The sequence below is a fragment of the Vombatus ursinus genome, unplaced genomic scaffold (assembly GCF_900497805.2).
Source record: "Vombatus ursinus unplaced genomic scaffold, bare-nosed wombat genome assembly UNPS02014793.1, whole genome shotgun sequence".
Lineage (NCBI taxonomy): Eukaryota > Metazoa > Chordata > Mammalia > Diprotodontia > Vombatidae > Vombatus > Vombatus ursinus.
In genome coordinates, this window is record NW_020954571.1 from 12,041,506 (window position 1) to 12,068,310 (window position 26,805).

At 42.3% G+C, this 26,805-nt stretch overlaps 1 protein-coding gene across 4 annotated transcripts in view; it reads right to left on the reverse strand.

Annotated features, from left to right (window-relative positions):
- FPGS (folylpolyglutamate synthase) overlaps positions 1-25,222 on the reverse strand; it is a 34,335-nt gene extending 9,113 nt beyond the window's left edge. The window contains exons 1-9 of one of the 4 annotated variants that reach the window (XM_027869441.1): positions 25,152-25,222; positions 4,404-4,532; positions 4,212-4,265; positions 4,044-4,108; positions 3,823-3,937; positions 3,386-3,463; positions 3,033-3,094; positions 2,722-2,824; positions 673-750 (exon numbers count right to left, since the gene is read on the reverse strand). In XM_027869441.1, the coding sequence (XP_027725242.1) occupies positions 673-750; positions 2,722-2,824; positions 3,033-3,094; positions 3,386-3,463; positions 3,823-3,937; positions 4,044-4,108; positions 4,212-4,265; positions 4,404-4,532; positions 25,152-25,199 (732 nt within the window). In that variant the 5' untranslated portion in view covers positions 25,200-25,222. Of the gene's footprint in view, positions 1-672; positions 751-2,721; positions 2,825-3,032; positions 3,095-3,385; positions 3,464-3,822; positions 3,938-4,043; positions 4,109-4,211; positions 4,266-4,403; positions 4,533-6,348; positions 6,481-7,436; positions 7,489-24,656; positions 24,830-25,151 lie in introns of those variants that run through there. The other 3 variants (XM_027869439.1, XM_027869442.1, XM_027869440.1) reach the window with 3 other exon arrangements.
- Positions 25,223-26,805: the final 1,583 nt, after the last annotated feature.

Genomic DNA, 26,805 nt, shown 5'->3' on the forward strand with positions numbered 1-26,805 from the left:
GCCAGGCCACCTGGCTTCAAGTCTCAGCTCTGCCCCTGGAGCACTTTGGAACCTTGGCAGAGGCACTGGGCTTCTGGTTCCCCATTTGTAAAATGAAGGGATTAGACTAGATGGCCCCAAGGTTCTCTTCTTTTCCCAACCTTATCAGCCTGCTCTAAAAGACTTTAGAGATTAGTAAAAGCTGACATTTACCACATGCTGCCTTGTGAGAGTCCTGCACTTAATTTTGGCTCTTAGAGATGAAGGGACCCTCAAGAGATCAACTGGTCCAGGCCCCTGACTTTAGGCAGGTCAGGTAGCATTATCCTCATTTCAAAGATAAAGAAACGGTGACTAACAGAGGCAAAACAACTTTTACTGTTAGAGAGTAGCAGAAGTGGGCCAAAAATCCAGGAGCCCATGCTGCTTCCAGGGGCAGAGGGTATGTGGCTTAGAGGCATTTCTTGAATTTAGATCAAGATGGTAGGTTAGAATCAGTTAGGGCTTGGAAATAGGATAGGTAAGTGGCTTATATCCCTCGATGTATAGTCAAACTCAAACCTTAATCAGCAGAGACAACAGGGCAGATAAGGGCAGATGAGACATGCTCCGCAGGGGATCCCAATGGTACACGTGGCCCAGGAAGGTGACAAAGTTCCTTCCCCACCAAAATCCAAAGGCACAATTACTCACCATGAGCTTTCGGGCTCGGTCTTTCAGAACCTCCAGGGGGGAGTCTGGCTGGGACACAGTGAAAGCTGGGACACCAGGCTAAAGAAAAAGGGGATTGTAAGGGAAGAAAGGAGACAGGACTAAGCCTGGAGTCCTCTCTCTAGCCCTGGTCTACCCTCCCATAGCCCAGGCCTCTCAAAACCTGTTGTTACACCCAGATAAGCATTTTCCCTTTGTCAATACTCATTCTTCCCAGCCTACATTTCCAGTTTTATCTTATATTTCTTCTGCCCATGACCTCTAAGCTCCAAGACAAACAGGTATATTCTCTGTTCTCCAAAAGGCCACATCAGCTCTCCTGAGCCTGTGTGTGCCTTGCTCACACCATGTCTATGAATGCAATACCCTCTCTCTCCTTCAGTTGTTGTACCTACCCAACTCCTCCATGAAGCCTTCCTTGATCTCCCTGGTTGATACCAATCTTCCTCCTCAGACCTCACACAATAATTGGCTCAGGATCTAACATACTTATCAGTTCAAGTGACAACCCTCACATGAAGCCTTTCTTGATCCAAAATCACCTTGTATTTACTTTGTATCTATTTTATACATCTTATCTCCCCCCATATTCTATTCAATAGAACAGATGCTCCTTGAAGGCAGGGGCTGTTTCATTTCTGTCTTTGAATCCCCAGTGCCTGGCACACAGCAAGAGCTTAATAAATGCTTAAATGTTATAACATACAATATTGCATGATAATTAGTGCTCATGCCTTATCCCTTAAACTAGACTTAAGCCCCTTGAGGGCAGAGCTGTGTCTTATCTAAACTGTAGCTTTCTGTTGCTGGAGTAGTGAACCGGTCGAACCATTCTGGAGAACAACTGGGAGCTATGCTCAAATGGATAGAAAACTATGCATCCCCTCTGACTCAGCAATACTACTCCTAGGTCCATATCTCAGAGAGATCAAAGAAGATGGAAAAGGACCTATATGCACAAAAATAGCAGCTCTTTTTGTGGTGGCAAAGAATTAGAAACTGAAAGACAGAACTGGAGAATGGCTAAACAAGTTATGGTATATGATTATGGTGGGATGCTATTGTGCCATAAGAAATGATGAAGGAGACAGTTTCAGAAAAACCTGGGATGACTCAAATGAACTGATGCAAAGTGAAGTGAGCAGAACCAGGAGAACATTGTATACAGTTAAAAGCAAATTTGTAACAACGATCAACTGTGAGAAACTTAGTAACTCTGATCAATACAGAGATACTGAGACCTAGCGCTGTGACACAGCCAAGGTGACACAGTGAGTGGGTAGTAAAGTTAGAGGATTACAATCTAGGGTTCGTGCTTCCCAGTCAATTAACACCACCAACAGCAGCAGCCAGAATTTACATAGCATCTACTTACTATGTGCCAGGCACTGTGCCAAGCACTTTACAATTATTATCTCAGTTGATACTTGCAACAACCCTGGGAAGTAGATGCTATTATAATCCCCATTTTACAGACAAGGAAACCAAGACATACAGAAGTTAAGCGACTTATTCAAGGTAACACAGCTAGTGAGTATTGGAGGCTGGATTTAAATTGAATCTTCCTGGCTCCAGGCCCAGGGCTCTATCCACTGGGCCACCAAGCTGCTATTTTCTTGCCACTCAACCATCCAATGCTCTTGTACATGTCAGTGTCTTTAACACAAACTTCTGTAAGACAAGAATCTGCTTCCTGAGGGAACTGGAGGGAGTTAGTGGTTCTATCCTCAAAGTCAGGAAAAGCCAGATTTTCCTTGCTGGCTTCTGTCCCCAGGCCCAGGAACACTCTGTCAACTCAGTGGAAAGACACCTGAATTGAAAGTTGGCATCAACTCTGGATTCTTGAGATAGAATCCCAGCTCTGACATTTATTAGCTGTGTAACCTTGGGCAAGCCCATTCCCTTCTCTGAGACTCAGTTTCCTCATCTGGAAACAGGAACAAGACTACCTTAGGAGTGTGGAGGGGAAAGTGCCACAGAGATGTGAGGTCAGGATTTATCAGTCTTTTGATTTGTCACAGGGGCTATTACCTTAAAGATGCCCCCCTTCTGCCATGCAATCTTCTCAATAGTGTCACCCAAGATGTTGACATGGTCTATGCCCAGAGACGATATCCCACAGACCACTGGCTTCCTGGGAAAAGGGTCAGGGATAAGTGAGAAAGGTTAATGTTGGCCCCACATCCCTCTCTGGAACTCCCATAGGGTCTGGGGAAGGTGCTTCTGCCCACCCACATTCTTCATTAATCCCTCTCTACCCACTATGAACAATCAGAGGACTGGGATTCCCTATCCCTCCACCCCTACTCCATTACCTGAGGTCAGAACCAGAGGCTTCTTACCTGACAATGTTGGTACAGTCATAAGCACCACCAATGCCCACCTCCACCACTGCTAGGTCCACCTGGAAGCAGGCAGCCAAAATATCAAATGTCAGTCTGGGGATGGGTTTGCCTAACACACAGACCTACTCTGCATAAGTGGCCAAGAGCACATCCCCCTCTCCTCCCACCCTCCCACCCTGGCTGACACTCAGGAGCGGGCACAGACCATGGCTCACTATACAGTCCCATGGCTGCCAGAAGGCATTGGGCAGTACAGACCAGGACATCACAAAAGGGGGTGATTAGGTTCTGGGCCTAGGGAGGTGGAGTCTGGGATGATGGGTACAGACAGACATCCTGGAGAACCATACCTTCTCTTGGAGGAACACATGGAAGGCCATGATGGTAAGGAAGCGGAAGTAAGGGGGCATACTGACACAACTGCCATCCTGAGGGCAGAGAGACAGGATCAGGAGAGGGGGAAAAAAAGCCAGGAGATGAGAGACATCGCAACATGGCAGAAAGAATCTGGATGGAGAGTCAGGAGACCTGAGTTCTAATCCCACTTCTGTCACTAACTTGCTAGGCTGACCTTGGGCAACCATGACCTCTTGGGCCTCAGTTTCCCCATCTGCAAAACGAGAGGACTGGATGATATGGTCACTAAGTTCTTTTCAAAGATACAATTCCAGGGCCCAACCTTACCCCTGCTGACCCTAGATCTGGAGGCTGAGGGGTGGACAGAGAAGAAACCCAGAGAAGACCAGGGACCAACCTCCCCCTCCAATCCTGCCCTGAGTCTCCCCACCTTAGTCTGCTCCAGCCGATTGTAGAGCCGCCAGAAGTATTTGGTGAAGAGCTCAGGGCTGATGGGGTCACCATTAATACGGATTCGCTCCCGAACCTGCACCAGATGAGGAGAGCTAAAGAGACAGAGAGACCTTTGTGAGGCACTCTCCAGCACTGAGAACCTTCTGTTTGCCTCCTGGGAAAGGCTGGGGGGGCTCCTCCTGCCTTGAACCCCCATACCTGTAGAATCCAGTTTTTAGGCCATAGCCACGGAGAATACGTTCAGTGAAGGCACAAGTAGAGCCCTGAAGAGACACAGAGAGAAGGGTGAGGGCTCAGCCAGCCCCAAGGCTGGGCCTCAACCACTGCCGCCTCTGACACACACAGCCCACACCTCCCTGATCTTACCTTCCCTTTGGTGCCGGTCACATGGATGATCTTCAGCTGATCTAAGTCCTCTATCTGAAACAGAGACAACTGGCTCAGCAAGTGAGACACCGTGCTTCAGATTTCACCCTTGCTAGTGCTCCGGTTCAGGTTAATGACGGCACCTTTGAGGGGATGCCGGTGGAGGAGGGGAAGCCTCCTATCTCTACTTACCTGCAGCCCACTTCGCATTAAATAATGCTTCATGGCTTCCAGCTGGACCTGTGGGTCTCCCCGCTCTTGCTTGATCTGTTCGAGGAAGCCAGCATTGGTCTGCAGGGTGTTGAGGGCCCGCACAGCATCCTAAGGACCACAAAGGGTTAGAATTGGACAGGCATATTAGAGGAAGAAATGTCAACAGCTTAGAAATCACCCTCCCTCTGCAACCATCTCCTATGAGAAGACTGAGCCTGTCAGAAGTAAAATCACAGGATCATAGATTTAGAGTTAAAGGATCTTAGAGGTCAGAGGGTTCTACCCCCTCACTGTACAGATTGGAAAACTAAGGCTCAGAGGTTAAAAATGACTTGCCCAGTGTCACACAGGTAGTAAATATCAGAGGAGGGATTTCAGCCCAAATCCAGGCCACTTTCATGACTTACTTAAGGCGATCAGAAGCAGAGCTGGGCCTAAGACCCCAGGTTTTCTGAATCCCAGTACAAATCTCATTCCACTATGTTAGCTGACTTCAAGCTAACCAGCGCCCACCCCTGTTCCCAACAATTTAATAATACTTTCTTCAACCTATCCAGGTCACAGATGGGTGAGAGAATGAAGCCTGGGGCTCGCCCATCTTGTTCTACATGAAGACTCAATGAGAAAATGAGCAAGCCAGTCTAGTTACATGTGATCCCTCAAGTGGTAACAAAGGCTTCTGAATCACCAGCATACTCAAAAGCTCTGTCTCTCCCACTCTTTGCAATTGCCTCACATCCAACTAGTTTTAAACGGGAAGAGGGAGCCTGTGCACTAAGATCTCTGCTTGAGGGTGACTGGTCCTGCCATGCTCACACCCCTCAGCACCAAACTAATGGGACGTCCCATTGTACTGGTGTTCGAGGGCAGGATGCCAAGGGCTCCAGGAAGAGTGAGAAATCATCTGATTAGATGATGCCTTTATTTTACAAATAAGGAAATGGGGGCAGAGAAGTTAGTCAATTCTCTGAAGTTACATAGTTGGTAGGTGAAAGTTGGTTAGTGAGAAGAGATGCAGGCCTTAGGCTATTATTCTTGTCACTCCAGCTGTCAAAAGTAACTGCCTCTCCAGCATACTAAAGGGTGGTTTGCCTGAGCAGATGGAAACAGTATTAAATGTTTCACCTGAAAGTTATATTGTTTTCCCAAAGGAATGAGTTTTGTCTAAACTCACCTGAGGCCAAGGGAATGTACAAGAGGACAGGTGGAATTGTAAACCCCAGGTCACTTTATGAAAAGGTGCTGACCCTATGATAGCTACTTATACTCCCTTCCCCCACCCCAAGCTCCAGTGTCTTTCCCTGCTGCCAGCTATGTGGCCTGGCAGGCAGATATCAAACAGACCTTCCCCTCTGGCGGGTACCAGGTGTTCTGCCCTAGGTAGTCACAAGATCCTTCGCAAAGCCAATGGGTGCAAAGTTGGGGCCTGGGCACCCTGTTACCCCTGGCAACCAAGCCAGAGGGAGCAGGGACAAAGGGGACACCACCCAGAAAAGTTGGCAAAGTTCCTCCCTGCAAGGCCAATGATGCCAGCCTGGTTGATCCCTTACTCCAAAGCCTGGACTCCTGAGTTCCCCACATTCCAGCACCCCCAAACCCTTGGCCTCACCAGAAACCTGGGAGCCCCCAATCCCACTAGATTCCAGGGTGCCCCCAACCCCTGACCCCATCAGGCTCCTGGTGGCTCCCAAACTCTGACCCCACTAAATTCCTGGGCGCCCCCAATCCCCGATTCCACCAGACACCAGGGCGCCCATTCTCCCTGAACCTACTTGACTCCAACCCCGGACTCCACCCAGACTCCAGGGGCCCCCTGCTCTTTGCAGCCCCGGGTATCCCGGACTTTCTGGTGTTGCGTGGCCTTGGCCGCCGCTGCCCACGTGTCCACCCGCCCTGACCGGACTCATGTCGGCCGCCCCGGTACCTGGTACTCCATCCCGGGCTCCTGCGGCACCGGTCGTGCGCTCAGCCCCCGCCTCGCCGGCCCGCTCCCGAGCGGGGGCTCTGCCGCGAGCCGCAACGCCGCGTGCAGAGCTCGGCAACGGGCCCAAGACATGCCGCTGAGGAAGCGAGAGGCGAGGCTCCAGCTGCCGCGGCTCGTCTCCCCGGCCCCGCCCCTGACCCACGTGGGGACTGCACCGCCCCTACGATGACGTACCCACGATGCCCACCAATCCTCGACCTGGAGGTCTTCGCTTTTCCACCAATGGTGGAAAGGTCCCTCCGGCGGCCATCTTTGTTCGGGGCGAAAACTAACGGGATTTAGGGGCACTGGGAGGCAGTGCGAGAAGCCAGTGACGCCATATTTGTAGGGCTCACAACTTTTTTCCGTTCCTGCTCTGAAAGGGGCTGACGTGCTCTTCTGTCTCTGCTGGGGAGATAGCCTCGTCGTGCCTTTAGAAACCTGGACCAGACCCTTGACCTCGCCTACTCGGAGCTTTCACCTTCTCTAGGCTTACGACAGTTCACACTCTACCAGCCTGTCCACATCTTCAACAAACGAGAGTATTTGGTGCAAACCCATCTTACAAATCTGGACAGGACGGTGGTAAAGTGGAAAGAGTGCTCGCTCTGCTCAGTAGACCTGGGTTCAGAACTTATCTCTCATATATCATGTTGAGCTCTTTGCAGGCAAGGACTTTGTTTGTTTTGCTTTTGTTTGTATCCCCCAAACCTTAGCACTGTGTCAGGCACTTAGTAGGTACTTATTTCCTGCAAAACCCATAAGCAAGTCACTTATATTCCCAAGCCTCCAACCTCCCCATCCCCCACCCACTTTTGTAAAAGGAGGGAGTTGCGTTAAGCGGCCTGTGGTCCCTTGTAGATCATAGCTCTATGATCCTAAATTACTTCTTTAAAATTACAAATGAGTTTGATGGAAGAGCTGGAATTTAGAGAAGCAGAGGAAAGACCAAGAAGGACGGATGAGTTGTTACCTCCATTGTCTCCCAGCAGCCCTTCGTTCCCCCAACCCTGTAGAGTATACAAGGAGCACCAAACTGAACCACCTACCTCCTAGGTTCGCCTTGCTGGGCTCCCATTAAAGGATACCCAGCTCCTCCCCACCGGGGAGGGTTTCATCATCTCTTGCTGTCATTTTTGGATAAAATGATCAGGTCCAGTCTTTAGCGTCATCCCAGCCCTTTCTAAGGCAGAAACACTAGCCAGAAAACAACTGAGCCTCAATTTTGAAGTGACCGTGACCCTGGTGCGGTGATCCATCCTCTAGCTTCTCCACAGGGAGGCTAACTTTGCACAGCCCTCCCTCACTTAAGTCCAATTAATTTGCACATTGTGGCATCACTTCCCAGATGTAAAGGTCTTCTCCGAGAAGGAAGGACAAACAACAGTTCTAATTGTACCTTTGTGCTGACCAGGGGAGAGCTCACTGATAAAAGAGGGAAACAGCAAGGACGTGTTCTGGTTACACTAAGCCTTCTCTCTACCCCAATGTTAACCTGGAAAACATTAACCTCGTTGAAAGAAAGAAAGAGGGTTTAAATATTTATCAAGGCCTGAGAGTATTTTCAGTATTTCAGGAAGGGGTTGAGGGGAAAGGTCATCCGGAGATCAATCACTAGTTAAGATTATATGAACCTTATATACATGCTATAGTTAAAGGCTGCTCAGCCTTTTAAAACTCTTATTGTTGACCTTGGACTTCATTACTGTTGGCTTTTGTTTACCCCCTTGCAAAATGAGGAGGTTGGACTAGATCTCTAGAGTGTCTTCCAGCTCAAAATCCATGTTAATGGGACGCATTTACACATTATCTATCCCTTAAAAATTCCTTTTATTTTCAGCTCAAACCATACCCTCCCTACATAAGATCTGCTCTAATCATTACCTCTATTACTAATGCCTCCCCTTACACAATATTACCATGTATTTATTTTGCATGTGTGTGTATTTCATTTCTGCCTTTGTAACCCCAAGACTTATTGTGTAGCACAGTGCTGACCCTATATTAGGAGATTTGAAAAAAAGTTTGTTGATTTAAGAAGCAGATATTGATGCAAGTGAAGAGAAAAAGATCAAAGGTTAAAAGTCTCAGAGTATGTCGAGGATTGACATCAAAGGAAAGTAAGGCTTCAGCTTCTACAGGAGGAATGTCAATTAGATTTGAGGAACAGCTCCTTAATAGAACATCAGCCTGGGAAGGCAACCCTGAATGAAGGTTTCCAGGGGGCAGTGGGAGAGAGAGCAGATTGAACTTGATGTCTTCTCAGGTCAGGATGTAGGAGCCAGAGCTGAGCCCTGAAGGAACACAGATTCTGAGTAGAGATGAAACAGAACATCCCAGGAACTGGGATTTGCTAATGAAAATGCAGGAGGTAGGATGCTTCCGGGGACAGAGGGAAATCCAGTTTGGCTGGACTAAAAGAGAACAATGTGGAATAAGGCCGGAAAGGTATATTGTAGAAGGTTATAAATGCTGGCCAATGGGTCTATATTTCAGAGTGGCATGCTCAGATATGTGCCTTAGGAAGATTTGGAAAGAATCTAAAGTAGGACAGGGTTGGGGGGTGGGAAAGAGGGACTGGACCAGGGGTGAGGAATCTTCAGCCTCGAGGCCACACATGGTCCTCTAGGTCCTCAAATTTGGCCCTTTGACTGAATTCAGTCAGAGGCTGTAGGTTCCCCACCCCTGGACTGGACTGACAGGCAATTAGACTATCTAAATGGTCTAGGTAGGAATGGGGGCATAAATTAGTGTGGTTGCACTGGGGAGCAAGTAGGGAAGGAGAGATGTTGTTGAGATGTCTGCTTAAAATGCTTCAGTGTTCTATCTATGTGAAAGGAATTATGATTTTCATATTAATCGATATGATATGTGTAATGACTGTATTAATAGATTAGATTTTTCAGAATTGCCTCTTTTAGCTTGTGAGTCAGAAGCTTACAGTGCTGCTTGAAATAATCAAACTCTGACAACGCTTACAATCTGTGTACCTGAAGTGAAGCGAATCAAAGATTAGAGAACCTGTTCCTGTCACAGAACTCTGGTCCCGTTACCCACCAAGTAACGACCCCCAAAGACTTAAAAACAGGACACCTGTACCTTAGTATTGTGGGATTTATGGGCTGGCTCTAGAAATGAGTGTTTGTAATTCACCTTCCCTGCTCTCTTCCCATTATGACTTATGTATTTAACCTGTGTCTTCACTTCTGCAAGGTGGAATTCAGATCAGGAGAATTCCCAATTTGCAAATCTATTCCTCATAATAAAACAAATTAATTAAATGGCTGCTTGATTACTTCCATTTGTCTCTGTTGTTTCATAATTCTCAGGTTAGAGACTGGCCCAGTAAAATCCTGTTAACACCATCAATCATTTATTAAGTGATCCACTGTGCCTAGTACTGAGCTAGACACACACACACACACACACACACAAACACATTCATGCACACGAAATCACCCTGCCCTCAAGGAGTTTATGGTGTATCAAGTAAGACAACCTGGCCACACATAAGTCAATACAAAACATATGTACTGTAAACACAGGGTGATTTATTAGGCTTGGAGGCCCTAGCAGCTGGGGAAACCAAAGAAAAAGGCCAAACAACCTCATGGCTGTGTGAACCTGGACAAGTCACACACACATTGCTTCTCCCAAGGACACCTTGATTCTCTTAAAAATTATTGATGCCCCCCCCAAAAAATTACTGATCCCAAATAACTTTTATTTGTGTGGGTTATAGTTATTGACATTTACTATATTAGAAATTACAATGTCTTAGTATTATTATGAAAATGGTTTTTAACCTCTACCTTCTTGTCCACTCTCCACACTGCTACCAAAGTGATTTTCTCTAAACACAGACCTGACCGTGCCACTTGCCTATTCAGTAAACTCCAATGGCTTCCTGTTACCTCTAGAATCAAATGTAAACTCCTCTGTCTAAAGTCTAAAGCTGTCTTTCCATCAGCAGCTCTGTTGGGTTTGAACTCTACAGAACTTCACACCTCACTCAGGATACAACGATCAACAGAATTATGCTGATTCACTCAGCTGGATGCTCAACCCCTTCTGCCTCCCCTCTCCTTTGATTGGAGGGGGTGGAGGGTGGAACCCTGAACTCCTCCCAAGGCCACCTAGCTTTCCATCTGAACTGAGCGCTTTCCCGTCGGCATCTCTGCTAGGCTTGGTCCCCAAAACAACTCGGGGGTCACTCCCCACCTCTTTTCAGCTTCTTTTGGGGTAGCCTTCCCCCATTCGATTGTAAGCTGTTTGAGGATACAGGCTATCTTTCTTGTTTGTACCCCCACTGCTTAGCACTGTGCCTGGTACGTGTTGTAATTCAGTGGTGTCCAATTCTTTGTGACCCCATGGATCACATAGCATGCCAAGCCCTTCTGTCCTCCACTTTCTCCTGAAGTCTGCCCAAGTTCTTGTTTGTTGTTCCCATAACGCTATCTATCCTTCTCATCCTCTGCCATCTCTTTCTCCTTTTGCCTTCAATCTTTCCCAACATCAGGGTCTTTATCAATGAGCCCGCGTTCTAATTATGTGACCAAAGTATTTAAGCTTCAGCTTCAGTATTTTGTCTTTCCAGTGAATAGCCTGAATTAATTTATTTAAGTATTGACTGATTTGATCTTTTTTGCTATTCAAGGAACTCTCAAAACTTTTTTTCAGCACCATAATCCAAAAGCATCGATTCTGCAATGGCCAACTCTCAGAGCCATAATTACTACTGGGAAAACCATAGCAAGGTGATGTCTCTGCTTTTTAGTACACTGTCCAGATTTGCCATAGGTTTCCTTCCAAGAAGCAAGTGTCTTTTAATTTCATGGTTGCAGTCACCACCTGCAGTGAGCTTTGAGCCCAAGAATAGAAGGTAGGAAGAGAATTTGATGAAATTTGTTGATTTGTTCTTCAAAAAATCAAAGTGATGTTTATGTAATATACAGAATCCAATAAACAGATGCCATGATACCTCTCATCCCCTGGCTTTTTTTGGGGGGGGGGGGCTTTTCTTTTCTTCTCCTGATCCTGTCTCTCTGCCCTCAGGATTGCAGTTGTGTCTGCATGCCTCCCTACTTCTGCTTCCTTACCATCATGGCCTTCCGTGTGTTCCTCCAAGAGAAGGTATGGTTCTCCAGGGAGACAGACATCTATCTCTATCCATCATCCCAGACTCCGCCTCCCTGGGCCCAGAGCCTAATTGCCCTCTTCCATGATATCCTGGGAGTTATTGCCCAACAGCTTCTTCAAGGCTTGCAGCCCCAGGACTGCAGTTCAGCCACATTGGCCCTGCTTTTCCTCACTCTCCAACAAGCCACCTCCCATCTCCAGTGTCTTTGCGCTGGCCATCTCCAGTGCCTGGAATGCACTCCCTCCTCATTTCTTGCCTAATGGAACCCTTCTCTTCCTTCAAGATACAGCTCAAAAACCAACTTCTAAGTGAAGCATTTCCTGACACCCTCCTTTCTCAAACCATTTGGTATTTATTCTCTTTATAATTATTATGAATACACTTAGATGTGAACTAGTTGTTTTCTATCATTAGAATGTAAGCTCCTTGCATGTAGAGATTATTTCAGTCATTGTATCTGTGTCTCCAGTGCCCGTAACACTGCCCAGCCCATTGCAGGTGCTTAACAAATGCTTATTCATTGACTCATGTCTGCTTCATGTCTCTTTTAGCACCAGCTGGGAGAATTGCTTGCTATTTTCCCCCTGACCATCCAGGCCAAGGATGGGGAGCCTGCAGCCTCTAGGCCACATGAGGCCCTCTAGGTCCTCAAGTCTAGCCCTTTGACTGAATCCAAATTTCACAGAACAAATACCCTTAATAAAAGGATTTGTTCTGTAAAACTTGGACTCAGTCAAAGGGCAGTACCCAAGGACCTGGAGGGCCACATGTGGCCTCAAAGCAGCAGGTTCTCTACCCCTGAATTTAGACAGATTTCCCCAAGTACAAGACCCCAGGTCACCATTGCCCTCAGTGCCACCCCTCTGGAGTCTGTCTGGGATAAGAGATAGGAACAGGGGAGGGAGGGAGAGGGTGAGAAAGAGAGACAGAGAGAGACAGAGGGAGAGGGGGAGAGGGGAAGAGAAGCACAGGGATTACTTTTGAGCCCTAGATTGTTTCATAGAGAATTTTTTAAAAAGAGAGATGAGCAATGGGGACATGATGCAAGTTTTACATAAGACTTGTTTTTTAAAACTGGGATCTTGGTAACTCATAATTCTATTTCCTATGGTTTCTATGATCATTTTGGGGATGATTATTTATCTTTTTGGCTATTAGCTCCTGTTTTGGTTTTACATTTTTTGACTCTCCCACATTAAAAAGTTAGTGAGCTGAGGAAGATTTTCTGTCCCGTTTAGTAAAATGAGTAGAAAAAACAAAGCAAAAGTTAATGGCATCTGTAAAGAGAAGTACTGAGGGCACTCATGACTTAAACTTATTTTTGAAAATGGAAGAATCTTTCTGAATGAGCAGTGCTAGTCTCTACTAGCTTTCTGCTTGTTCTTTCAGCCTCAGGTCTCTCCATATTCCAATCAATCAATAAACATTTACTAAGTGCTTACTATGTCTATGTGTCAGGCATTATGCTAAGTGCTAGGGATACAAAAAGAGGCCAAAAAAAAAAAAACAATGCCTGCCCTCAAGGAACTTACAATCTAATGGGGGAGAATTATTCCAATCTATCTATTCCACTGCCAAAGTGTTCTTCCTAAAGGCAAGTCTAACCATGTCAACTCCCTCCCCCAACTCAATAAACTTTATTTGATCCCTATTACAAATATAAACTCCTCTGTTTAGTTTTTAAAGCCCTTCATAACTTTGCCCCAACCTATCTTTCCACTCTCAATGGACATTATTCCCCTCTTATACTCTACAATCTAGACAAAGTGGCCTTTTCTCTATTCACACACAACACTGCATTTCCTCTCTCCATGCCTTTGTACAGGCCATCCTGCATCCCCAAAATGCGTTCCCTTCTCACCATCCACTAATGGAATCTCCCTCTTCCTTCAAGACCCTCCATCTTCTGACCCTATGCAGCCAGCCAAAGCAGCCCATGGGTAGTGTATTGTGCAGGCCTGTTTTATATCCTCTACATTTTCCTTGGGCTGCCCAAAATCCTTTGGCAGGCTGCAAGCGGCCCATGAGTCATAAGGGGTACATGGGTCATATGTTGTGCAGGGCTGCCATAGAATTAAAAGTCAAGAAATAGGCTGGGAAAATGAGCAAACAACAGAAAAAAATTATGACCATAGAAAGTTATTATGGTGACAAGTAAGATCAAAACAAATATTTGGAAGAAGATAACAAAGTCAAAGCTCCTATATCCAAAGCCTCCAAGAAAAATATGAATTGGTCTCAGGCCATGGAAGAGCTCAAGAGGATTTTGAAAATCAAGTAAGGAGAGAATTCTGCTTCCAGGAGCCAAGATGGTAGAGTGAGAAGTAAGTTGCTCTCACCCTCCCTTACTGACCTCTGAAAGCCCAGAAAATATTGCCCCAGGAAAAAACCTGGAACAACTGAACCAATAGAAAGACAGGGTACAGCAATCTGGTAGCCCAAGAAGGTTGGGGGATTAACGTGAGAGGCCCCTCTCGCTCTGAGGGAGGGGGAGCAGTACAGAATGAGAGGCATCCCAGCAAGCCAGCGGAAAGCCCCACCTCAGTATACTGGGGGAGATCCTGAACCCCAGAGTGGTGGAGCAGGCAAGCACCAACACCAGGATCCCCAAGTGCCTCAGTACAGGCAGGGAAATCAGTGGAAACTGGGTTGGAAAACCACCACTTGCCACTGCGTTCTCCAACAGCCAACTCTCCCAGTGCCTCAGCAAAACTCTGGGAAGCACAACTCCAAGAGGAAAAGCTCCAGGCAGAGAAACATCCTACAGCAGTGAAACAACCATTTGCAAGGCCCAGGTGAGCAGGAACCAAAGAAAGGAATGCAAGGTCTGGGTGAGCAGAAGCCAAAGAAAGGAGCGAAAGGCCCAGGTGAGCAGGCATCTTCCAGGGGCCAGAGTCCCCCACCCCTGCCCCTAGAGTTCCAGTGTTGCTGATTGCAGCCCAACACCAGTTAAGCTGCCAGAACTCTACAGCCTCCAACTGCCAGCATCTGAGGAGGCCTCAGCACACAAAGCCAGTGACCAGGCCCCAGGCTCCCAGCACAACAAGCTTGGGTCAGCTTGGGTCAGCACAGGAAGCTAACCAGCAGGACAGCTCAATTTTATTTTTTTTAAAGGTCAGGAAATAAGCAAACACCATGAGCAAAAAGAAATGAACAATGAACATAGATTCTTATTGTGGGGACAGGGAAGATCAAGGCGGAAATTCAGAAGAAAACAACATTATCAACAAATCCACATCCAAAACCTCAAAAGGGAATATGAACTGGTCTGAAACCCAAAAAGCCTCCTTGGAAGAGCTCAAGAAGGATTTTAAAAGTCAAATAAGAGCAGTAGAAGAAAAACTGGGAAAAGAAATGAGAGGTGTGCAAGAGAGAGTCAATAGCTTGGAAAAGGAAGGACAAAAATTAACTGTAGAAAACAAGTCCTTAAAAAATACAATTGTCCAATTGGAAAAAAAAAAGTACACTGAAGAAAACAACTCCTTTAAAAACAGAATAGGTCAAATAGAAAAGGAGGCACAAAAACTCACTGAGGAGAAGAACTTAAAAAGTAAAATGGGCCAAATGGAAAAGGAGATAGAATCTAATAGAAGAAAACAATTCATTAAAAATTAGAATTGGGCAAGTGGAAGCTAATAACTCCATGAGAAAGCAAGAATCAGTCAAACAGAAACAAAAGAAAGAAAAAAGAGATAAAAATGTAAAATACCTCATTGGTACAACAGCTGACCTGGAAAATAGATTCAGGAGAGAAAATTATTGGTCTACCTGAAAACCACGGGAAATCATAAAGAAAAACTGCCCTGAAGTCCTAAAACCAGAAGGTAAAATAGCCATCGAAAGAATCCACTAGTCACCAAATGAAAAGAGATTCCAAATTGAAAACACCAAGGAATATAGTAGCCAAATTCCAAAATTACAAGGTCAAAGAGAAAATACTGCAAGCAGCCAGAAAGAAACAATTTAAATATCATGGAACCACAGTCAGGATTACACAGGACCTTGCAGCTTCTACATTAAAAGACCATAGGGCGTGGAATATGATATTCTGTAAGGCAAAGGAGCTTGGATTACAACCAAGGATCAACTACTCAGTGAAAATGAGCATGATCTTTCAGGGGAGGAGATGGACATTCAACAAAATAGGGGACTTCCAAACCTTCCTGATAAAAAGACCAGAGCTCAACAGAAAATTTGATCTTCAAATACAAGACTCAAGAGAGACATAAAAAGGTAAACAGGACAGAAAAAATAATGTGTTATTAATAAGGGCAAACTGTTTGCATCTCTACAAGGGAAGATGACACTTGTAACTCTTGAGAACTGTATTATTATACCATTTTAAAAGGGTATACATAGAGGGGATGAGTATAAGTTGACTTTGATGTAATGATAAAAAAATCTAAGTGGATTAATCAGATCTAATTAAGGGATTGTACTGGGAGAAAAGGAAAAGAGGAAGGAGACAAGAGTAAATTACAGGAAAAGGCACAAAAACCTGTTATGCTAGAGGGAAAGAAGGGAGGAAGATGAGCATTGTTTGAACCTTACATTCACCAGATTTGGCTCAAGGAGGGAATAATATAATCAGTTAGGTATGGACATCTAACTTGCCCTATAGGCAGTAGGAGGGAAAAGGGGAAAGAAAAGGGAGGAGGGATAAAAGAGAGGGAAGAAGTAGTAAGGGTAACGGGGAAGAAAAGGAAGGGGGATAATAGAAGGGAGGGTGAACTGAGGGAGGTGGTGGTCAAGAGCAAACTGCTAGTGAGAAAGGAAAGGGAGAAAGGAGAAAGAAAAGTATATACCAGGAGAAAGATACAGATAGTAATCATAACTGTGAATGTGAATGGGATGAACTCTCCCATAAAATGGAAGCAGATAACAGAATGGACTAAAAACCATAATCCTACAATATGTTATTTACAGGAAACACATTTGAAACAAAGGGATACACACAAGGTAAAGGTAAAAGGCTGGAGTAGAATATACTATGCTTCCACTGAAGTAAAAAAAGCTGGGGTAGCAATCCTGATCTCAGACAAAGCAAAAGCAAATATAGATCTTATTAAAAGAGGTAAGGAAGGAAACTACATCCTGCTAAAAGGCACCATAGACAATGAAGTAATATCATTACTAAACATATATGCACCAAGTGGTATAGCATCCAAATTCTTAGAGGAGAAGTTCAGGGAATTAGAGGAAGAAATAGACAGCAAAACTATACTAGTGGGGGACCTAAACCTCCCCCTCTCTGAACTAGATAAATCTAACCACAAAATAAATAAGAAAGACATTAAGGAGGTGAATAGAATTTTAGAAAAGTTAGATATGGTAGACCTTCGGAGAAAATTGAATGGGGATAGAAAGGAATATACTTTTTTTCTCAGCAGTACATGATACATACACAAAAATTGACCACGTATTAGGGCATAAAAACCTCACAATTCAATGCAGAAAGACAGAAATACTAAATGCATCCTTTTCAGATCATGATGCAATAAATATTATATGTAATGAAGTGCCATGGAAATTAAAATTATTGGAAACTAAATCTAATCCTGAAAAATGAATGGGTCAAACAACAAATCATAGAAACAATCAATAACTTCATTTAAGAGAATGACGATAACGAGACAACATACCAAAACTTATGGGATGCAGTGAAAGCAGTTCTTAGGGGAATTTTTATATCTCTAAATGCTTACATGAATAAAATAGAGAAAGAGGAGATCAATGATTTGGGCATGCAACTAAACAAAAAAAAAACTAGAAAAAGAAAAAGTTAAAAATCCTCAATTAAATACCAAATTAGAAACACTGAAAACCAAAGGAGAGATTAAGAAAATTGAAATTAAAAAAACTATTGAACTAATAAATAAAACTAAGAGTCAGTTTTATGAAAAAAACAATAAAAGAGACAAACCTTTGGTTAATTTAATTAAAAAAAAAACCAAATTACCAGTATCAAAAATGAAAAGGGTGAATCCACCACCACTGAAGAGGAAATAAAAACAATAATTAGGAACTATTTTGCCCAACTGTATGCCAATAAATTTGACAATCTTAGTGAAATGGATGAATATTTACAAAAATATAAATTGCCCAGATTAACAGAAGAGGAAGTAAAATACTTAAATAACCACATCTCAGAAAAAGAAATTGAACAAGCCATTGATGAACTCCCTAAGAAAAAATTTCCAGGACCAGATGGATTTACAAGCGAATTTTATCAAACATTTAAAGAACAATTAATTCCAATACTATATAGACTATTTGGGAAAATAGGCAAAGAATGAGTCTTACCAAATTCTTTTTATGATACAAATATTAGGCTGATACCTAAACCGGGAAGAGTCAAAACAGAGAAAGAAAATTATAGACCAATTTCCCTAATGAATATAAATGCAAAAATTTTAAATAAAATATTAGCAAATAGATTACATCAACTTATCACAAGATTAATACACTATGACCAGGTAGGATTTATACCAGTAATGCAGGGCTCATTCAATATTAGGAAAACTATCAGCATAATTGATCATATCAACAACAAAACTAACAGAAACCACATGATCATCTCAATAGATGTAGATAAAGCTTTTGGCAAAATACAACACCCATTCCTTTTAAAAACACTAGAGAGCATAGGAATAAATGGAGTCTTCCTTAAAATGATAAGTAGTATCTACCTAAAACCTTCAGCAAGCATCATATGTAATGGAGACAAGCTAGAAGCATTTCCAAGAAGTTCAGGGGTGAAACAAGGAAGTCCATTATGATCACTGTTGTTCAATGTGGTACTGGAAACATTAGTTTTAGCAATAAGAGAAGAAAAAGAAATTGAAGGTATTAGAATAGGCAAAGAAGAAACAAAGCTGTCACTCTTTGCAGATGATATGATGATATACTTAGAGAATCAAGTAAAAAACTACATGAAATAATAAACAACTTTAGCAAAGTTGCAGGCTATAAAATAAACTCACATAAATCATCGGCATTCCTATATATTACCAACAAAGTCCAACAGCAAGAGATAGAGAAATTCCATTTAAAATACTGTAGACATTAGAAAATATTTAGGAATCTACCTAACGAAACAAACCCAGGAACTATATGAACACAATTACAAAACACTTTTCACACAAATAAAGTCAGATCTAAATAACTGGAAAAGTATCAGTTGCTCATGGGTAGGCCGAGCTAATATAATAAAAATGACAATTCTACCCAAGCTAACTTACTTATTCAGTGCCATTCCAACAAAACTACCAAAAAATTATTCTATAGAGCTAGAAAAAATAATAACAAGATTGATTTGGAAGAACAAAAGGGCCAGAATATCAAGGGAACTAATGAAAAGAAATGCAGGGGAAGGTGGCCTAGCCATTCCAGATCTTAAATTGTATTATAAAGCAGCAATCATCAAAACTATTTGGTACTGGCTAAGAAATAGAGTGGTGGATTAGTGGAATAGGTTAGGTATGCAAGATACAGTGGTCAATGACTATAATAATCTACTATTTGATAAACCCAAAGACCCCAACTTCTGGGATAACAAGTCACTATTTGACAAAAACTGCTGAGAAAACTGGAAAAGAATATGGCAGAAAACCAGGCATAGCCCAATGTCTTACACCCTATACCACAATAAAGTCAAAATGGGTTCATGATACTTGTGATCATAATCTTGTGATAAAGGCTAATACTATAAGCAAACTGGGAGAGCAAGGAATAGTTCACTTGTCAGATTTATGGAGAACAGAAGAATTTATGACCAAACAGGAGATAGAGAACATTATGAAATGCAAAATGGATTATTTTGAATATATTAAATTGAAAAGGTTTTGCACAAACAAAGCCAATGCAACCAAGATTAGGAGGGAAACAGAAAAGTAGGAAAGAATTTTTACAGCCAATATCTCTGATAAGGACCTCATTTCTAAAATAGCTAGAGAATTAAGTCAAATTTATAAGAATACAAGTCATTCTGCAACTGATAAATGGTCAAAGGATATGAACAGGCAATTTTCAGATGAAAAAATTAAAGCCATCTATAGTAATATGAAAAAATGCTCTAAATCACTAATGATTAGAGAAATGCAAATCAAAACAACTCTGAGGTACCACATCACACCTATCAGATTGGCCAACATGACAAAACAGGAAATTGGTAAATGTTGGAGATGTGGAAAATTGGAACACTCACGCATTGTTGGTGGAGTTGTGAACTGATCCAACCATTTTGGAGATCAATTTGGAACTATGCCCAAAGGGCAATAAAAATGTGCATACCCTTTGACCCAGCAATAGCACTTCTAGTACTGTATCCCAAAGAAATCATAAAAATGGGAAAAGGACCCACATGTACAAAAATATTTATAGTAGCTCTTTCAGTGGTGGCAAAGAATTGGAAATTGAGGGGATGCCCTTCAACTGCAGAATGGCTGAACAAGTTGTGGTATATGAATGTTATGGAATACTATTGTGCTATAAGAAATGATGAGCAAGCCGACTTCAGAAAAACCTGGAAAGACTTGTATGGACTGAAGCTGAATGAAGTGAGCAGAACCAGGAGAATATTGTACATAGCAACAGCCACACTGTTATCAGCCCCATATTTGTATCATAAAAAGAATTTGGTAAGACTCCTTTTTTGCCTATTTTCCCAAATAGTCTATATAGTATTGGAATTAATTGTTCTTTAAATGTTTGATAAAATTCGCTTGTAAATCCATCTGGTCCTGGAAATTTTTTCTTAGGGAGTTCATCAATGGCTTGTTCAATTTCTTTTTCTGAGATGTGGTTATTTAAGTATTTTACTTCCTCTTCTGTTAATCTGGGCAATTTATATTTTTGTAAATATTCATCCACTTCACTAAGATTGTCAAATTTATTGGCATACAGTTGACTTTGACAGACTAAACTCTTCTTAGCAATGCAGTGATCTAAGAAAACTCCATAAGTCTCATGATGGAAAATGCTATCCACATCCAGAGAAAGAACTCTGGAGTCTGAATGCAGATCAAACCATACTATTTGCTCTTTTTTTCCCCTTCTGTTTTGTTTTGTTTCCTCTTTCTTGTGGTTCTTCCTATTTGTTCTAATTCTTCCTTACCACATGACTAATGTGAAAATATGTTTAATAGGAATGTATATGTATAGCCTATATCATATTGCATGCCATCTTGGGGAAGGAGATGGGGAGGGAAGGGGAGAAAATTTTAAAACTCAAAAGTGTATGGAAATGATTGTTGAAAACTAAAAATAAACTAATTTTAAAAAATCAAGTAAGACAGAGGAAAAATTGGGAAGAGAAAGGAGAGTGATACAAGAAAATCATGAAAATGAATCAACAGCTTGGTAAAGGAAACACAAAAAAATACTGAAGAAAATAACACCTTAAAAACCAGACTAGACCAAATGGGAAAATTGGTAAATTGGTACAAAAAGCCAATAAGAATGCCTTAAAAAGCAGAATTGGCCAAATGAAAAAAGAGGAACAAAAATTCATGAAGAAAAAAGCTCCTTAAAAAGTAGAAGTGGCCAAATGGAAAAGGATGTACAAAAACTCACTGAAGAAAATATTTCCTTAAAAATTAGAATTAAGCAAATGGAAGCTAATGACTTTATGAAAAATCAAGAAACAATAAAACCAAACCAAAAGAATGAAAAAATAGACGACAATATGAAATATCTCACTGGAAAAACAACAAACATAGAAAATAGATCCAGGAGAGATAATTTAAATATTATTGGACTACCTGAAAGCCATGATCAAAAAAAAAAAAAAAGCCTAGATAGCATCTATCAAGAAATTGAAAAAATCCACTGATCACTTCCTGAAAGATATCCAAAAATGAAAATTTCCAGGAATATTTTAGCCAAATTCCAGAGTTCCCAGGTCAAGGAGAAAATATTACAAGCAGCCAGAAAGAAACAATTCAAGTATCATAGAGCCACAGTCAGGATAACACAAGGTTTAACAGCATCTACATTAAAGGATTGGAGGGCTTGGAATATGATATTCCAGAGGTCAAAGGAGCTAGGATTACAACTAAGAATCACCTACCCAACAAAATTGAGTATAATCCTTCAGGGGGAAAATAGATATTCAATGAAATAGAGAACTTTCAAGCATTCTTTATGAAAAGACCAGAGCTGAATAGAAAATTTAATTTTCAAATATAAGACTCAAGAGAAGCATAAAAAAGTAAAGAGGAAAGGGAAATCATAAGGGACTTAATAAGGTTAAACTGTTTACATTCCTACATAGGCAGATATACTTGTAACTCATAAGAACTTTCTCATTATTAGGGCAGTTAGAAGAAGTATATATAGTCAGAGGGCATAAGCGTGAATTAAATATAAAGGGATAATATCTAAAAATAAAGAAAATTAAGGGGTGAGAGAGGAATGTACTAGAAGAAGGGGAGAGATAGAATGGGATAAATTATCTCACCTAAAAGCAAGACAAAGCTTTTACAGTGGAGAGGAAGAGTGGGAGGTAAGAGGGAGTGAGTGAACCGTATGCTCTCATCAGAAGTGGCTCAAAGAGGGTATAACATAAACACTCAATTGGGTATAGAAATCTATCTTGCCTACAGGAAAGTAGGAGGGGAAGGTGAAAAGAGAAGGGGTGGATGATAGAAGGGAGGGCAGATTGGGTGAAGGGGTAGTCAGAGGCAAAACACTTTTGAGGAGGGACAGGGTGAAAGGAGAGAGAGAATAGAATAAATGGGGTGGGGGGAATAGGATGGAGGGAAATACAATTAGCAATAGTAACTGTGAAAAAAAATTTTGAAGCAAGTTTCTCTGATAAAGGCCTCTTTTCTCAAACATATAGAGAACTGAGACAAATTTATAAAAGAGCCATTCCCCAATTGATAAATGATCAAAAGATATAAACAGTTTTTAGATGAAGTAATCAAAACTATCTATTGCCATATGAAAAAATGCTCTAACTCACTGTTGATTGGAGAAATGCAAATTAAAACAATTCTGAGGTACTACTTCATATCTATTAGATTGGCTAACAAGACAGAAAAGGAAAATGACAGATGTTGGAGGGGATGTGGGAAAAAATGAGACATTAATGCACCATTGGTAGAGCTGTGAACTGATTCAACTATTCTGTGGAACAATTTGGAACTGTGCCCAAAGGGCTATAAAACCATTCACACCCTTTGACCTAGCAATAGCACTAGTAGGTCTATATCCCAAAAGAGACAAAAAACAAAAGGGAAAAGAACCCACAGGGACAAAAATATTTGTAGCAGCTCTTTTCTGGTGGCAAAGAATTGGAAATTGAAGGGATGCTCATCAATTGGGGAATGGCTGAACATATTATGATGGAATACTATTGTGCTATAAGAAATGACGAGCAGAATGCTCTCAGAAAAATCTGGAAAGACTTCCATGAGCTGATACAAAGTGAAATGTACTGTGTACAAGGTAACAGCAATATTTTAAGATGATCAGCTGTGACTGACTTAGCTATTCTCAGCAATACAAGGATCCAAGACATGATGAAAAATGCTATTCATCTCCAAAGAAAGTAACTGTCTGAATACAGATCAAACCGTACTTTTTTTTTTACTTTATTTTTCTCGAGGGGCTTTTTTCTTAGTCTACGTTTTCTTTCACAACATGACTAATATGGAAATGTTTTGCATGACTACACATTTATAACCTATATTGAATTGCTTGCCTTCTCAATTTAGAACTCAAAGTTTTAAAAACGAATGTTAAAAATTGCTTTTGCATGTAACTAGAGAAAAATAAAATACTAAATAAATTAAAGAAAAAAAAGAGATAAGTCTGATCAAAAAAACAAAACAAAACAAAAGTTTTCTTGATCGATCAATCAATAAACATCCATTAAGCTAGGCACTATTCTAAGCACTGGACTGATGCATAGAGCCATTTTCTTTTTACAGGTATTTGGAGGGGTTTGGAGGAGAGCTCAAGCAAGTCACTGCTTTTACTCCGCCATCTTGCCTCTGCCTAGACTGATGTAAAATGAGCCCTAAACTAGAAGTCAAGTAGTTGGGTTCTAATCTTACCCTTGGCTCTACCATTAACTCCCTGTTTGAGCAAATTGCTTCCCTGCTCCAAGCTTTATTTTCATAGAAGTATTTAACCTCTTTGGTGCTGGAAAGGACCTTAGAGATCATCTAGTTAAATCTCCTTTGTAGATGATAAAACTAAGGACCAGAGAGGCTGCCAAAGACCTTATCTCCCCATCTGGCTGAAATGCAGATGGCAGCCTGGTGAAATAACCTTGAAAACATGAGAAATAAATAGCAACCACCCTCTCCCAGCAAGAGTGGACTCACAGGATTCTAGGGCAAACTTGAACAATGGAAAGTCTGACAATTTGATTTTTCACCATCCAGAGATTTGGGGAATCTTACTCGCTCTATCAAGGTCCAAGTTGTGGTCACTTCTCCATTATTCACATGTGGATGATCTTCACTAACCTTTGAGGCTTCCTCTGCCCATAGCTGGTAAGGCAGTAGGATCAAGACAGGACTTGGAGACCGAGATTGGTGTACCTGTACAGTGTTGCCTTAGGATGCCTTTTCATTCTAAGGCCAAATGTCCTTTTCTTTTTCTTTCTTTCTTTTTTTTTTTGCCTTTTTGGTGAGGCAGTAGGGATTAAGTGACTTGCCCAGGGTCACCAAATGTACTCTTAAAATTATTTTCAGTTTTAGGTCATCTATGACTCTCTTTTACTGTCTACATTTTGTCAGGCTGGAAAATCAAGGTCCTTTTCACTACATATATAAGCAGGTAGGAGCATCAGTATTACTGGTTGAACCACTAACTAATACCAAGCCATGATAAGAGAAGGGTCCCCACAGGCCATTTTGTCACGATTCATTTACAATTTCTGGATGTTACTTCCAGCACCAAAGAGATCAGTGCTGAGGAAGTCCCTTCAAGTCCAGATGTAGAACTTTTGAAAGAAAGGAACTAGAATCCCCTACCCAATGCTCAGAGAGTGCTGCTCTCAGACAGTCCTGGGCTGGAAAGGACTCTTCTCACGACCCACCTCTAACCACTCCAGGATCTAGAGAGCTGGGTCCCTCTGGCTCACATCAAAATGTTCAGAGCTCAGTTTACATACCTCAAAGGAAGCATTTTCATCCCAACTAAGGTAGGTGGATATCCTCCGACAAATCGTAGAAACTTTAAACCATAACTTGAGTCCTTTAAGGCACAGGCTATAAATTGACCAAAGCCTCCAAAGTTCCCTCATCATGTGGCTTCCTGATCCCCATCTGTCTGTGCCCCAAAGGGATCCACAGGAAAATCCACTCCTTCCACCAACTCCCTGGTCAAAACTGACTCCTCCCCTGGGCAGGCTGACCCCTTTCCCAAGGTTATACACCCAAAGTTACTAAAGCTAAGGGTAGCTGGAAGCCGAATGGGGATTTTTCCAGGCAGGAGCTTAGATTAGGGAGGGCTCTAACTCCAGGCTCTAAGAGGCATTTCAGATGTTGCCTGACAGTTTAAAGCAACCCGCTACCATCCACTCAGCAGCAACAGCTTTTCAGCACTAGCTTCCTCTCCTCTGCCAACAGCCCCAAGTCAAAGTTACCACGATCCAGGACAGTCTTACCTGGTGTGTTTCTTCCTTCATCCTCCTGCCCTCAGAAGCTGGAGTCATTCGGCTCTCTTCTTCCTGTTGCTTCATTTACTGGTTTCTGGAGTTGCCAGGGGTTAAAGGACAAATGAGAAGGGACTGAGGGTAAATATCTACTGAGGGTGAAGAAAGTAGACAAGTGTCCAAAGCATGGGGATTGGGCACTATTAGCCAGAGAGGGCCCCACTGGAGCGGCACTGAAAGTAAATTTCTGGTCACAAAGGTGACTTGTACAAGGACAGAGAAAGCCTTCAATAAACTACTTGTTTAAAATCAGTTTCCATCCTTAGATAATCCTCATGTTGAGAAACACATTGACAATCTCACAATTTGAGAGTAACTTTAAGAGATTACATCTAAATCGCTCCCAAGTAACAGCTACCTTTTTTCTTTTTGAGACTAGTTGGTGCAGTGGTGGATAGAGTGCTGGACCTGGAGTCAGGAAGACTAGAGTTCAAATCTAGGTTGAGATACTTACTAGCTGCATGACCCTAGACAAGTCACTTAATATTTTGTTCACCTGTTTCCTCATCTGTAAAATGGGGATAATAATAGAACCTACTTCCCAGGGTGGTTGTGAGGACCAAATGAAATAATTGTAGAGTGCTTAGCACAGTGGAAGCACTACACAAATGTTGGCTATTGTTATTATAAAATATCCAAGGGAGAAAGATTACAGTCCTTGACAACCTGTCACAAAATCTCATGACTCAGGTGTGGCTAGGAAGTTTTCTGGTCTCTAACCTAGATTTATTCCTAACCTGGCTTTAGCTCCTGGGGTTAAGAACCTGACAGTTCTTAACCTGAGGTCCATGAACTTTCAAACAAATATTTTGATAACTATTTCAATATAATTGGTTTCCATTGTAATCCCATGTATTTAATTTTATGCATTTTAAAACATTCTGAGAAAGGGGCTATACTCACTGGAGTGGGGAAGCTTTGGCCTAGAGGCCACATGCAGCCTTTTGACCGAATCCAAATTTTACAGAACAAAGCCAAAGGGGTTCCCCACCCCTGGCTATAGGTTTTATGAGATTATCAAAGGCAACCCATGTGCTATAAAACAGGTTAAAAATCTCTGGTTTCAATTCTTATCGGAAACAGATATGAGTTAGTCACTTTGTTATAGAGATAGGAACTAGACTTTATGGTTTTTATTAGTATAGGGAACCCTCAGGTGAGGGAATTCCCTCTACCAGAGCAGGCTGAGTCAGTATCTTCTCTGTGGCCTTTCATCTTAGAGCAGGGCCATCTCCAGTTGTGCTGATATATCTGGCCACTGGACCCAGAAGGCTCTGGAGGAGAGAGTGAGGCTGGTGACTTTGCACAGCCCTCTCTTACTTAAATCCAATATACTTGCATGTCATGGCATCAGCTCCCTGATGTCATGGTCCTCTTGGAGAAGGAAGGACAAACAGCAATCACAGCAATCATCTTAGAGAATTGCCTAAAGCAAGGGCGTCAAACACTGGCCAGCCAGTGAAGCCTGAACCAGATTAAAATGTAATTAGGAAATAGTGAGGGCACAGCTAGGTGGCACAGTGGATAGAGCACCGGCCCTGGAGTCAGGAGGACCTGAGTTCAAATCTGGCCTCAGACACATAACACTCACTAGCTGTGTGACTCT